At 44.3% G+C, this 15,229-nt stretch overlaps 1 protein-coding gene and 1 pseudogene across 1 annotated transcript; both read right to left on the bottom strand.

Annotated features, from left to right (window-relative positions):
- Positions 1-393: 393 nt before the first annotated feature.
- LOC141025737 (uncharacterized) lies at positions 394-1,173 on the bottom strand. Its single transcript, XM_073501657.1, has one exon. The coding sequence runs from the start codon at positions 1,171-1,173 to the stop codon at positions 394-396; it is 780 nt and encodes a 259-aa protein (XP_073357758.1).
- Positions 1,174-5,299: 4,126 nt separating this feature from the next.
- LOC109781042 (putative disease resistance RPP13-like protein 1) lies at positions 5,300-13,663 on the bottom strand (annotated as a pseudogene).
- Positions 13,664-15,229: the final 1,566 nt, after the last annotated feature.

Here is a 15,229-nt window from a genome sequence, read left to right as displayed (position 1 = left end):
TGGAGTGGGGGCGAGGCCCAAGAATCGCCGAAAAACGATCGGGTCGCGAGCAGAGAGGGAGGCGCGAGGGGAGGGGCGTCCGCGGCGGCCGAGGATGGCGGGGCAGGGGGGCCGCGGCCGGCCGGCGACGCGCGGGGCCAGGCCGCCCCGGGGTGGCCGCAGGGCCGGCTCTATGATTTCGAAGGCCCCGGTGCGAACCCGACCAGTGGGCCCAATAGAGAGAAAAATCCAATTTGATACATGAAAATATAAAATTGCTATAAAATCATAAAACTAATATATTTTTACTAGAATCAAGCATATGTTATTTTCCCTGTCTTTGTTCCAAACCAAGTATCATGGAAGTTACAACGCAGAAAAAACATATTGAAATAGCATGCTAACCTCTAGTGATCATGTGAAACGAGACTTTCGTGCATTTTTTGACGCAAAATCATCAATGAGAGTGTCAGGATCAATACTATCCAGCATATTCTTCTCAATGCAGCACATGGCCAATCCATTCAATCTTTCTTGAGACATCGTTGACCTCAAATAATTTTTCAATAGTTTCAATTTTGAGAAACTCCTTCCAGCTGATGCAACAGTCACAGGTACGGTCAAAAGGATACGATAAGCAATTGAGACATTTAGATAACAATCCGCATCTCTAACAAACTCAAATATCTGATCCGCTGACATGAATGTGTTTGGCAATGTCATCTGCAGTACTTTTAGTTCAGAAACGAAATCATCTAGATCGACATCTGCTGACTTACCATGAGTGAATTTGTTGACAAAATTAGTGCAACATCTTCTTAGATCATTATCACCAAATATGCTCCCAAATGTCTTCAGTTCCTCAAATCTAGTAGTTAGGGAAGCAATTGCAACATCAATCATCACCAAAAAGTATTTAACTCTAAATGATTCCACCTCACTTGCTTGAGTTTCTTCATTCTGGTTATTTTCGTCATTGCCACTAATTTCATCAAACTGTCTTTTTCTAGTAATACGTCTCTTGACAGGAAACAAAGGTTGTACACCCATGTCAATTGCAATAGATCTCGCAATATCCAGACTAGTTGCAAAGCCGTCATTTCTGTACTTCTTAAAATATGAGATGGCACCTTCAATCTGATTAAGAGTAACATCAATGCACACAAACTTAGACTGCAACTTCTTACTCACCATGTTTACAGTGAACAAAATGTCATGCCAAGTAAAAATTCAAATTTCTCAAGTGCGCTAGCCAAAGATTTTGCGTCGCTCTTAGTCTTGGCGTCATCGGTAGAAGTTCTCTTCAATTCCAGTAATGCTTTTCTTAACTCGGGTGCTTGATATCTGATAGCCTGAACACTCTTTATTCGACTCTCCCATCGAGTGTTACACAAAGACTTAACTGTCATTTTTGGAACATGATCAAGCAATAGCTGCCATCTTTTAGTAGAGCTTGAAAACAATATATAAATTCTTTGCACAACACCAAAGAAGGTAACAGCTTTACCGCAAGATTTTGCCATATCACTAAGAGTAAGGTTCAGGCTATGACAAGCGCATGGCATGAATAATGCTCTTGGATTAGTTTCAAGTAGTCTGCTCTGTACCCCTTGGTGTTTTCCCTTCATGTTCGAACCATTGTCATACCCTTGTCCACGAACATCTTTAACATCCAAACCAACAGATTTAAGTGAATCTATTAACACATTATAAAGTCCAAGTCCGGATGTATCATCCACCTTCAAGAACTCCAGAAAAAACTCCTCTATTTTTGTAGTAGTACTTGACATGTTTACGCACCTCACAATTAGAGTCATTTGTTCTTGATGGCTCACGTCAGGTGTACAGTCCAAGATGACAGAGAAATACCTTGCATCCTTAATTATCCTCAACAGAGAATATTTAACAGTGCGACCAAGAAGGGAAATTAACTCATTCTGAATATTATGGCCAAGATAATGATGATGGATTTCACTATTCTTAATGCGCCGAAGATGCTCTTGCATTACAGGATCAAATTCTGCCATCATTTCAATTACTCCCAAAAAATTTCCGTTGTTATCTTGATATAATTTCTCATTCGATCCTCGAAAAGCCAGACTATGTTTAGCAAGAAATTTCACAGCAGCAACAATTCTAATTAAAACAAGTCTCCATCGCTCCTTCTCCCTTGCAATCTCTTGTTGCATGTCTTTATCAATTGTTTCCTTCTTACTTAGCCTCAGCCTTACCTCATTCCAAGTATTCATGTTAGTGATATGCTCAACACTATTCTCATGCAATTTGAGCTTCTCACTAAGATGTCTCCAATCCTTCAATCCCTCGGATGCTAGCAGACTTTTGCTTTTTCCAGATTTAAACAATTTGCAACAAAAGCAGTAGACTTTATTCATGTGTTTGGAGTACACTAACCACCTCCGATCACTGAACTCGCCATTCCTTAACTTTCTTGTGTAGTAATCATATGAAAAATGCCTGCCACTAATTTCATCTTCGGGAAACACAAGATTGTATTCCCTTATAGGTCCTTTTTCAATGAGAATATCTCTTGATTTATTGTCAAGAATATTCCAAGTTCTAGGATCATATATATCAAAAGAAGAACCCTGCTCATCTGCATTTCCAAGATTCTCATGGTCACTAAAATTTTCCGTGTGCTGATCGGCATCATTTTCCGCAGCATTATTTTTCTCGACATGATTTTCCTCAACGGCATTCTTAGTATCATCAGGTTTTTCTTCACCATTTGTGATATATAATTGCTCTGAATTTGTAGCAGCACCGGTCCTCAAGACAAACATATCCATAGCGCCTTCCTGAGATTTAACCAACTTGTCTACTCTTTTCTTGTTGTTTCTTTTCTCACAGCCAGATAGATGTTTTTTAGGTAACATGATTATGCTGCAAGTGAGAAACACGAATACAGTATCAGAGATTGAAGATGTTATGTTTTTAGATGAGAAGTTTCAGAATTGAGACCACCGGAAAATATTCGCCTATAGATTAGGATTTATGAATAGATTGATCTGAGAATTATTACCTTCTGAATGATGATCTTGATCAGTTGATCTCTTCCCCAAATTCTTGCCGATTTGATCCCCAAACTCAGCTCCAGGTTCGGTGCGGTGCGCTGGTGTCGGCGTCAGGCGGCGTGCTGCTGTGTCGATGCGTCTCCCTGGATTCCAGGCGAACGACAGGGCAACGTGCGTTGCCTGGGCTTGGTTGGGCAGGCCCTAGTGGTGGTTGCGTGCTGCTTGCTGGGTGGGCTCAGAGCTACCTGGGCTGGACGTTAGTCATTCTTTTTTTCCACTAATCCGTAATATATAATATATATACTGCATATATACTATGGGCCCCCTTTTAGTCTGGGCCCCGGGCCGTCGCACCTCTCGCACTGGTCCAAAGCTGGCCCTGGGTGGCCGGATCCGCCCCCGCCGAACCAGCAGGGGACGGTGCCGCCGCAGCTGGACGGGGTGGCGTGCGGAGTGTCGGGGGGCGTTGGGGGTGCGAGGGCCTAGATCCGCCCCGCCGCCACCTTCCGGCGACGGCAATGCGGGGTAGGCCGGCGGCTGGGACTCCTTGCGGCGCCCCCCGTGTCGCCAGAGGAGGGCGGCGCGCGGGGAGGGGGGGGGGGGGGGGAATCAGGCGTGGGTGTGCTAGCTCAAAATGTGTTTCACCTAATAAGCATGTTTTTATTGGAAAGTGAGAAATGGTTTGAGCACGATAGCGTCACAGCATGCCAGCACCCAGGGCAGGGTAGGGTAGGAGAGAATGGATTTCGTGTGCCTGCCGCACCTGAACTCAACGGCGCGTAGTGAGTAGAGTAGAATTTCCCAAGAAAGAAATGTGTTCAGCCTAATGAACATATCAATTGTTGGAAATGATAAAAAAAAGTGCGGCAAGGAAAGAAAGAAATGTGTGCAGCCCAATAAACATGTTGATTATTGCACAATACAAAAAACAGCATGTGTTTGCATTCAAGTATATAAAAATGTATTAGAAAACCGTAGGTACGTATCAGCAAGGTATATCGACAATTTCAGCCTATAGGAAGAAAAACCACACCAAAATTAAATTTCTTGTACTAAACTGGAAAATACGGGCGGACCGGAGTGAAAAGATCCAAACACTGCCGTTGCATGCGAGGGTCCCAGTCCACATCGGCGTCTTTTAGCGACAATAAATTCACGCGATCTATCAAATCATGCTCCCAGCCTGCCGGTTCACAGAACATTATCTAGCGCCATGTGCGTATTGCGTTGGAGAGTTTTTCCACTCAGGTTTCCAGTCCATTGTTTTTATATTTCAATTGGATTTCCTATTAAAACACTTCTTCAAATTTTTTAAAATATTGAAGATTTTTTTGTGAATTAAAAAACTATTCAAAAAGTTATTAAAACATTTATTAATTTATTAAACAATGATTATAAATTTAAAAATTATTCACGGGTTCTAAATAATGTTAATGAATTCTAAAAAATGTTCATATTTAAAATAATCATATTTTTTGTAAAAAGTCTTCATAAGTTTTAAAGATGTACATGGATTTTAAATAATTTCACTATTTTAAAAAAATGTTTAAGTTTTTTAAAAGTATTCATGATTTTGAAGAAAACATTCATGAAGTTGGAAAACGATCATGGATTTGTTTTTATGATTTAAAAAGCATTCATGGTTTTGAAGAAAACATTCATGAAGTTGGAAAACAATCATGGATTTAAATTATGTTTCTAAATTTCAAGAAATATTCACGAATTAAAAAAGAAAAAGAAAATGCATATGTTTGAGCGACAAGTAATATGGATTAGAGGGAGTAGTGTATTTTTGTGTGGATTAAAAAATCCAACAACACTAGAACTAAACTGGTTGATCTATATATGTGCAGGAGCTAGCTGCTTTTCTTCATGGGGAATTCTATGTAGGTACTTGGAGATGTTAATTAGGATTTTAGCTGGGAAGATCTGCTCTAGCATTGAGCAGAGGTGCTACCAACACTACTAATCTTATATTATGACTTTTAAGAGTCAGTAAAACAGTTTATCACTGTACTAGCCTACTCCTTCAGGCCACTTCCTTTGCAGGAGAAAAAGATTAATTTAGTTAAGTTAAACCGAGGAGAGACAAGAGAGAGTGTTCTTTTATGTTGCCCTACACATGGCATGCATAGAGATTAAACAAAAAAAAAATCACTTATCCCCCCTCAGCAGGAAGATGCGTATGTGTTAGGCTGCCTAAGTTGACCTTGTTAACCTCTGCTAATCATTCGGTCGACAGCGGACGTCCAGTGGCTATTGCTGCCTTTGATCCTACAGCTGGGTGAAAATTAATGCAACTGAAACTCATGGATAATCAAAACAATGAAATTTAGTAGTACTACATACAGTTTAACACTGCCCTAGCCTACTCCTTCAGTTCATACATCTGACTGACTCTTGAGATTGTGATTCGATTTTCGGAATTGATAATCACCGTAGTCAGGAAGCAATTCGGCATCACTTGGGTTTCATCGACAAGTGGGGATATATATTTTCACTCAGAAAAATCCCAAATTTGTGGAGCTTGACCATCCTATATGGAGGACAGCTTGACTAGTTACGTGCCTTGTGCAGGTGTACATCTTCTGCCAAAAGTCTCCAACTCGTCTTTTTTCCTAGATTTTGATTTCTGGAGTCAAACTAAAGCAACAATCCTCCATCCTCCACCTGTCTGCAACCAATCAACAAGCCAAAAGAACAGATGACTCTGTTTAATCACTACCAAAGTTTGAAGGCTGATCTTAGGAAGAATTGACTTAAGATACCAATCTTGGATTCTTTACTTTTTCTCATACCAGTTAATTGGTACACCCTCCATCCCACAATATAAGATCGATTTTCAAGCCAAGCTAGCTTGAAAAACGATCTTATATTGTGGAACGAGCTTCTTTCATCACATCATTTTGCAACGGAGAAAAAAGAACATAATAAAGTTTCTGAATGACTCAAACGGCAACAGGATCGAAGGTAATGACCAGTTAGCATCTCTGATACAGGGTTACTTTGAGGGACTGTTCACCTCAGAAGTCCTAGCTCCCGACCCTGGGCTACTGGGGTCAAATGGGCCTCGTTACGTCTGGACAAGTTGATTACTTCTACATGAGAATTGACATCACAGTTCGAACCAACAAGCCAAGTAAGAAAGATGGCTCTGTTTTGCTGGAGTTGCTAAGATGAAGGTACTTTTCTCGTATCAATCAATTAATTTGCAGTAGTAAATACTGTCATGCTCTGGTCTTTATGGAAACATCCCAATGGCATACATTTCCGAAAACCACTTGGTTGGGATGCAGGTTATACGGCGGAAGCTGTTCCACATGTAATAAGATGGAGGCTGCTGTGCCCCAACAAGAGAAAGCTGCTGCTGGGACGATGTGTCACCGAAGCTGGAGCCAAAGACGGTGGGGCAGGTGCGACTGAGATGGTGCTGAAGATGCGCAAGATATAGGGCTATCCTAGATGATTATTCCGAGCTCTGAGTCATGCTTGACAGAAACTTTTTCTGCCTGAGCTGTATGACTGACAGAGAGTTGTGGCTGGTGTTGCTTTAGCAGAGATACTGGGTTGCTTGGCAATTCAGAGAAACGGTGTTGTAACAATGATGTAAACTGCTATCTCATACCAAGTAATGGAACTGGGGCTACGGCACTCTTGCTCTGTCATTACGGAACTCATCACAAGGTCTTGCACTGAATAAGGCTACCCGCCATTACGTTTGCAAATTCTTCAGTTTGCATCAACTGATGGATGGAAACCACAGATGATGTCCAAACAGCTAGCCACATTGTCAGTTAAAGCTGCTAACTTTACTTTTGTATCAGAATACAATGCTATTAAATGAACTATACAAGAGTTTCAGCTACTAGATACTAGTGTTCTGCTTAACACATTGCTAGTAGTTTGATATTACCGGAATTGAGGGAATAACAAGACTTTAAACACCGCATGTGCCAAGAATGAAGCAGCAAAATGTACCTAACATTGCCTCTCTTCCTCTGCTGATTTTGTCTCTGCTTCTTGTTCCTTGTTTTCGTCCCCTGAGCCTGTTGCAGCTAGTTCATGGTCCTCCTCTGCATCCACTGTGCCGACTAAACAGATGAAGGATGGAAACAGCAGGACGAAATAATCAAGACAAATAAGTGGACATAGCAACCAAATGAACAAATTAAGATGTAGGAGAAGTTCTGTTAACTCACCTCCCAATTCGGATGACATTCTGGCCAAGAAAAATTGCGACAACATATCCCTTGCCCTGACAGCGTCCTCATTTGCTAACTGGCGCACTTGCTGATGGTAACTCCAATCCTCAGCTTCAGAGCTTGGCATGGCTGCATCATCCTCCATATCTATGACTATGTTATGCAATATGCAGCAGGCATTGATTATGTTACTCAGAGTGTCCGGATTGACCGGCCACCATGTCTCCTCTTGCAGGTACTTCCATGTGCCTTTGAACCTTGCCAGTACATTATTCAGCATGCAGGTTGTGGCTGCAGAGTGTCTCCTATTGAACTCCACCTTGGAGTCGGAGAGCTCTTCTTCCTTGTAAGGCGTGAGTAGCCAGGGGAGAAGAGGGTATTCTACATCACCAATTATGTATTCCCCTACTTCTGATCCATCTAATGCTACCTTCAGCTTGTTGCCATTCAGCAAATCACCCTTCTGGCACTCATTGAAGAGTGAAGAGTTGTGTAAAATGCTGAAGGGATTCATGCTACCTGTCGATGCCAACCAAATGTTTGTGAACCTCATCTCTGGATCAATGATGACTTGCATTATAACACTGCAATAATACTCACTGTCGCGGTTTGGTCCAAATGGGATGCGAGTTGTACATATAACACCGCAGCAGTTATTCATATTGTGGATCTTGTCAAACATGGATTTGATCTTATACATTCTACTGGAGTCTGGCCAAAGCAAGTGATGCTTTGCTCGATTGCACAACACAGCAACAAAGCTCTCAGTTACCAACAAGACGGTTGACTCGTTCACACCAACAGTGGATCCTATTGTCTCCGGTGGCTCACTAGAGTACAACCTTCTGAGAACAATGGCTACTAGATCTTGTAAAGACAGCTCCCTCCCATCAGCAAAGGTGTAGCATGTCATATAATTCAATTCCAGACTCACCAAGCTGCAGATATACCTAAAAGTTCTTCTTGTCATTTTGAAGACAGACTCAAATGTTTGCGCATCCTCCAAAGAAAATAAGGTTCCTGCATGAGAAGAATTGAAGAAAACAGTAAAGTAATTACAAACTCGAGAACTTGCAAGGCAACAGCTCTGCTGTGACGGTGTTAATATGGAACAGATACTATTTAGCAACGTGAGAGAGTGCAGCCAAATCGGAAAGTAGCATTCGTCAACAGTAACCAATACAAAATGATTAGAAGCCAGTCATCTGTTTTTTACAGAAAAAGGTAGTAATGTCATTGTTGACATTAGTACCATGTTTTTGTTGACCTACTCTGGAAGGATGCATTCAAGAGAATGAGAATAAAGAGAATATATTCAGAGTCCAACCTATGGATCTAGTTAGAAAATAAATCAAATAAACAGAGCACACAAACAAATTAAGATAAATGAGCAATGCCAATTTACCTCTATACATCAAAGCAGAGCTGTTGACATTTGTCTCCAAGTTGTAGGGATTAGTTGTGTACAATGCATACCATTTCCTTGGATTGTCTCCTTCATGTGCATATGCCTTGACATGCTCAATATGGCTGAACTTGTCCCACTCAAGTCCAGATTGTGCCACTGCCATGGAAGCAAGCAGCGCCAGGCTGCAGTAGAGCTCCAAACGTCTTGGGTTTATACTTCCCATGTATTCTGGGAGTGTCTCCATGTAGTCGTCCTCGAGCATGAGCCTCTGTAGTGCAGGAACACCCTCCAGCACCTTCAACTTTGGGCAGCGGGTGATGGTAAGCTTCTGCAGTCTGGGGAGATTAGTGATTCTCTCCAAGTGGAAGTTTTCAATTACTTGCAGCTCGATCAGGGAAGCAATGTTCTCTAGAGAGATGAGACCCTTGACCTGCTGTACGGATAATACCTTCAAAGCCCTTGCCTGGGAGGCAAGGCCAGGAGGAAGACGCTTCAAATTGCATTCAAACAGAATAAGTTCAGTCAGGGCAGGAAAGGCTTGAACTTGCTCCTCCCACTTCCACTCCTCCCATTCCACCAAGCCCATTAACTTCATTGTGTGCAATCTCAGAAATGAAATCACCGCCTTGGAAGGATGAGGATTCTGGTGATGATAGGACTGCAGGAATTCATGTCCAACACGCTTGATGGCTGGGGCACGGTCAATCTGAAGGAACTCCAAATAAGGAAGCTGACACAAGCCATCAGGAAGTTGTGTGCACGAAGCCAGATCTTCAGCCATCAGAATCCTCAAGTTCTTGAGGGGCATATCTGATGATGACATCATCCACTTTGGGTGTCGTCGGCCAAAATATCCTTCGATGGCAAGAAAATTTAAGCTGGGAGGAGGGCAGAGTTCGTCAAACACCTTCTCAATTTGTTGGGTCTCTTCTTCAATCAGCCCGTCATCCCCCAATCTACTACCACAGGTTAAGCATAGGTTGGTAAGATGCAACTTCTCAACAAGCTTTGCCTTTGCTGAGAACGAGGAAGCAGTTACATTCTCCAACCCCTGTATTTCAAGATACTTGAGCCGAGAAAGAGGGCCCAACTCTTCTAAACTGCACCAATCACCATCCACCCGGGCCGGAAATCCATTTACTTTCCTCAAATTTGTCAGAACACGGAACCCCCTAGGTATGCCATTTATACTTGTTTTCTGGAAGTTAAGGTACCTTAGGTGTCCTAAGTTTACAATGCTATGTGGAAGTTCCACAAATTGTTGGCATCCTCTAAGGCTAATGTACTGCAAGAATTTCATTTTACCAATGCTTTCTGGAAGCCTACGGATATCTGACCGTTCTAAAGATAAGTACCTCAAGTGCTTGAATTCATGCAAAGATTCAACCAACGCGGCATGTGCAGACTCTATATGCAGAGTTCATAGACATGGAAAATGAACCAATGAATTACCGGGCTTCATATTTATATGGCCAACTGAAATTAGTGTTCTCAGTGTGTCTTGTGCTTGTAAAGAACTCCAGTCTAACCCATCTGATCCTGATGCTTTGCTTTCTAGCGACAACCGAAGAAACTTACGTGCACAAAGTTTACTAACAATATTACTTTCTCCACTGTGAGCTGCTAATGCCTCATCTCTAGCCACAAATTGAGCAAACGAGCGAACGACATCATGCATGTTGCAAAATAGTTGATCAATGTACTTTGAATCTGGCTCTATAAGGTTCCTCTGTATCAACTCTTTATAGTACTTTCTTCCTAATTCTTCCAAGTCGTCTGAGGGTCCATGTAGAAATCCTTCACTAATCCACATGCCAATTATGTCCTCTCTTAGAAACTTTGCAGCTTTAGGGAGAAGGGAATAGCATAGAAAGCATTGTTTGATGCAAGAAGGTAAATCTTCATAGCTCAAATATACTGCATGGTTTAGCTCTTTGGGCATTCCAGATACTGACCATATAAAATCATCCAGAACCATCTTCCAGTCACTGTGTTGATTATCCTTCTGACACAAGAGTCCTCCCATTACTTTGATAGCAAGAGGCAAGCCATCACATTTTGCTACAATTTGCAAGCCAATATCCTTGAGCATATCTATCTCATGTATATCAGTCACACTTGAGACTATCTATAAAAAATTTAAACCAATCGATTCAGTACAGAGCGGGCTGTCTTAAAAGAAAAATGGTGGTCTATTAGCAGCAAGCGGAAATTAAGGTTCAGTTAATATAAGCTCATGAAGAAAGGAAACTAAAGAGAGATCAGTCAATCTGTCAATGAACTACCTAAACTGAATTTGTGAAGTGGATGAATCGCTAACCGGGGAGGTCTCTGTCAACAAGGATACCTAACACGTGAATGACTAACATCATAACATATGCTACATGCTCACCCAAACAAGGTGCAATTTACTTTCCTTTTAACCAAGATGCTTAGTTTGTATACAATTACAAACCAAATTCTGTATTTAATTATGTCCATGAATATTACAGTGGGTGGCTAGTTGAGGTGGTTGTACCCAACCATAGTTTTTGAAACCGAATCGGTGAGGCTGTCGGTTCAGTTCAGCGGTCAAACTGCTGGTTCGCCAGTTTAGGGCTCCTTTGATTCATGGGATTTCCATAGGATTGTGATCCTATGGATTTTTTTTTCCTGTGATAGGTGCTTGATTTGCAGAAATTTCCCTGGTCTATTTTATAGGAAATTTTCCATGAGGTCTGAACTTTTTAAAAGAATCCTGTGATTTTCCTATGCTGCCATCAAACACCCACTTGTGTCAATTCCTCTGTTTTTCGATTCCATAGAATTCAAATGGGCAGGGTATACCAAACCTCAATTTTTCCTATCTTATGAATCGAAGGAGCCCTTATTGTCCTGTTTTTTAGGCCATAAAAAATTATGTTTTGTGTACTAATGCTGTAGATGTCAAATAAGCTCATTCTCTTCTATGTGACAAGAATGCAGGCCAACCGACTTGGTTATTGGGCCAAACCTGGAAGCTTTGGCCTGTTACGGTTTATCCCTGGTTAGCATAACAACCGCCCAATTCGACGATAGCAAGACACGAGTGGTGGCTTCCTTAATCTTGAATTTTCAATATATATGTTTTCTCACAATCTGGACTTGCCAAATAAGCATAATTAGCGAAGATGCATGGAGTTTGGCTATGTACCTGTTTCTTGAGCAATGACCAGGCATCCTCCTCCTTCAATTTGTCTACGTGGTGGTAGGGAAGCACAGCTTTCATCCCTCGAGCAACTCTCTCATCTCTAGTAGTGAGGAGGACCCTACTACCTCGAACCAGAGTATTAGCCAAGGGTATTTCAAGCACATCACCCCATGCTTCGTGACTCCACACATCATCTAGCACCAGCAATAGCTTCTTCCCTGTCAGGGCAGTAGTGAGAATTGGCTGAAGCACAGCCAACGCTTTTTCACCACAGTGTTTTCCCCCAGCAAGGGTGATGATTGTCCTGAGCAGCTCAACCCTGTCGAAGTCTTGGTTGATGCTCAACCATATTGTGTTATCAAACTCAGCCTTCACGGTTTCGTCATTGAAGACCTTCTGGGCAAGAGTGGTCTTACCTATGCCGCCGACACCAACAATGGCAACCACCATGATGTTGGCGTTGCCCTCTTTTTCAGTCAACATGATCTCAACCAGCTTTCTTGTGTCTTCTTCGATCTTCTCCCCGACTATACCCGACCGATCGAACTCCCCTGATGTCTCACGTCTGGTATTTCCAGAATGAGAAGCGTGCACCTTGCTGCTACGGTCCTCGTATGAACCAAGATTGATGAAGCTGAAAGCAGCGCTTCGCTCCTTGATGGTGTCGAGCCTCTTGTTCAGACCCTTGATGCGGGTGGCGATGTCGTGGGCATGGGAGGGATTCCGCATGCAAAAGAGCAAGGGATTGAAGCACCCGACATCCACAGTGGATGAACCACGCTCCATGGCCTTGAGCTGACAGACGTCGAGTATGTCGGCGGCTTCGTACATGGCACGCTTGAGCTGGCCCACCCACTCTTGCACGCTCTTGTCTGTGATGTTCCTTCTGTCAGCATCGGCAAGGAAGTTCTTGAGATCCCCAAGCTTGACATCCATCTTGTCGATGTCATCTCTGACTCCAAGCAGCATGTGCACTTCTTCCTTCACCATCTCCGTGAGCATATTTTGCACATAGTATGCAAAGGCATCTAGGATCATCGCCATTTTTTGCTGCGTCGTGGCTACAGATTAAGCAGAGTCAGCTATGGATGAACCACAAAAGCAAAAGCTGAGAGACCCGAGACTGCTGTCAGCTGGGATTCACCAGTTAGATTTTTTTCCCCTGCACTTCAACTTTCCCCAATCTCACGCCGTCGTCACCCAGACCCAGACGCGTTCCGCCCGGCTCGCCAGCTCCCCAACCGCGGCCGTCAGCCACCGCGAAGGCACCGCAACCCAACGTGGTGACCTGCGTCGCATCCACCACGGCCAGTTAGCCGAGAGTAAAATTCAGATAAAATTCACCGCCGAAGCAGCGCGATGCGACGCAATCAATCAATTCAAGCTCACGTCTTGGCTTTGGGCGCCGGGTGGGGAGCCCGTCCTTGTCGACGGCGAGCGGGTACTCGGGGCAGTCGATGTCCTCCGCCGGGCAAACTGACGGCCGCCGCGATAAACCAACGCGGACACCGCGAGGCGTGTGTCCCACCAGCGCGTGGTACTCCTCCAACAACGCCCTCGTCAGAGCGCCGCCGGCTCCACTTCAAGAAAATGAAACTCCGGCCGGAGCACCTCCCACGCCTGCTGCAGCTCCGGACCTGCGCCTCCGCCTCCTTTTCTCCGAGATCCCAGATCGGATCATCACGATTTGTAGCGAGGCAGTTGGATTTGGGCTGGCTGGATCTTGCTCTATCACCGGCTGATTTGGATCGGCTTTGTGTCTGGTGTGGGGCGCGCGGAGATGGTCAGATGGCAAAGCACGGTGGCATGGAGGGTCACATGAAAGTTAGCGGGGGAGCTGCTCCAGCCACACTTCACAAGTCAACGACGGCTCAAGCAACTCCAACGCGCCGATCCAATTTTATCTTTTTTTTTTAATCGGTCGAGCAGACCGGTGTGTCTTTTTTTTGTTTGGGTCAGCCATGCGCCCATAAAGGTGGATGCATTTTTTTTTCCCAAATGCTAAAAAGTGTTTGGATGCTGGTTTGCTCGCGCGAGCACAAGCTCTGATAGCCGTCCGATCTCGAAGTCGCACGGGCGATCGTGCGCAGGTGTTTTTTTGTCTGGCCGGCTCGCGCGACCCTTCACGACAGCCATAAACCTGGAAGGGCCCACCACTACCGCCCACACCTCAGTGCCGTTGGCGCAGTTTCCGAAACTGCCTGGCGAGGGGCGCCGCTGTCTCCTCCCAATCCCTTTCCGCTTTCCTCCCGCACCACGCCACCGTTCCCCACCGCAGAAATTGGAGATTTCGCCGGCCCGCGGAGAGGTTGCCGTGCTGGGCAGAGGTCGCCGGCATCCGCGGAGACCGCGGGTGGTGGTGTTGAAGCCCGTGCGGGGGGCGACGAGCAGGGGGTGCGTGAGGCTGTGGTGGTGGGCCGAAGCTGGGCGAAGGTCGCCGCGGTGCTCCAAACCGTCGGAGGGTGCGGGTTGAAGGTCGGCTGGACGCTGCGTTTCCGCCGCGGGGAGTCGACGAATTTCTGAGGTAAGGTGCATCTCCTGGTTCCCATGGTTCGAAATCTCTCCTCCCGCTCGGTGATAGGTGGTGGTGGTGCGTTTGCTGCGTTTTTGAAAGGTTGAGGGGCTGAAGGTAGGGGGAGACGCGAATCACGTGCGGTAGATCTGCCGTTTGCGGTTGCCAGGGTTGTCAGGGGTACGAGTTTGCGTTCTATAGGGGTGTTGCCCGAGATCCCTGCACGATTTTTGCGTATGAGTTGCGATGCAGATTACGCGGGTGTTGCCTGACATGTGCATAGGAGTTGCCTGGCATTTTCTGTGTAAGTTTCCTGAAGAGCTTAATACGTATGACCTTGTTTGTAGATTCTGGGTTTGTTGCCTGAAATCTGCACAGGAGTTGCCCGACATCTTCATAAGAGTTGCCTAGCATTTCGTGTATTAGTTGCCTGAAGAGCTTAATATGTATGAGTTGGATTTGTAGATTCTGGTTTTGTTGCCTGAAATCTGCACAGGAGTTGCCCGACATCTTCATAAGAGTTGCCTAGCATTTCGTGTATTAGTTGCCTGAAGAGCTTAATATGTATGAGTTGGATTTGTAGATTCTGGCTTTGTTTGTGCCTAAAATCTGCACAGGAGTTGCCCGTCATTTTTACTGCATTGTCTTTTGTCTGAACAGCCCATGTGTTGGGTTGTATTTGTTAGGGGTGTTGTTTGAGATCTCCGTAGTTTTTGTCATGAGCTGGGTTGTTTTTTTACGGGCGTAGGAAGTTGCCTCAACTGACCCTTTTTTTAGGTTTACTTTTTCAGTTTTCACATGAATATCTAGAGATGCTAGGGTAGTTTTTGTGTAGTATTTGTACTGAAGGAATGGACTAGAGACGCAAGAGATATACTGTCACCACTTTTAAAGTCTGAAATTCCAAAATTAGGATCAGTGGCCTTT

This window comes from Aegilops tauschii, chromosome 6, assembly GCF_002575655.3.
Source record: "Aegilops tauschii subsp. strangulata cultivar AL8/78 chromosome 6, Aet v6.0, whole genome shotgun sequence".
In the NCBI taxonomy this organism is placed as follows: Eukaryota; Viridiplantae; Streptophyta; class Magnoliopsida; order Poales; family Poaceae; genus Aegilops; species Aegilops tauschii.
This window is presented reverse-complemented; position numbering and strand designations above follow the sequence as displayed.

Bases quoted from the DNA above. Each gene is read 5' to 3' on its own strand.
- LOC141025737 (XM_073501657.1), bottom strand. From the start codon at position 1,173: ATGGTGAGTAAGAAGTTGCAGTCTAAGTTTGTGTGCATTGATGTTACT.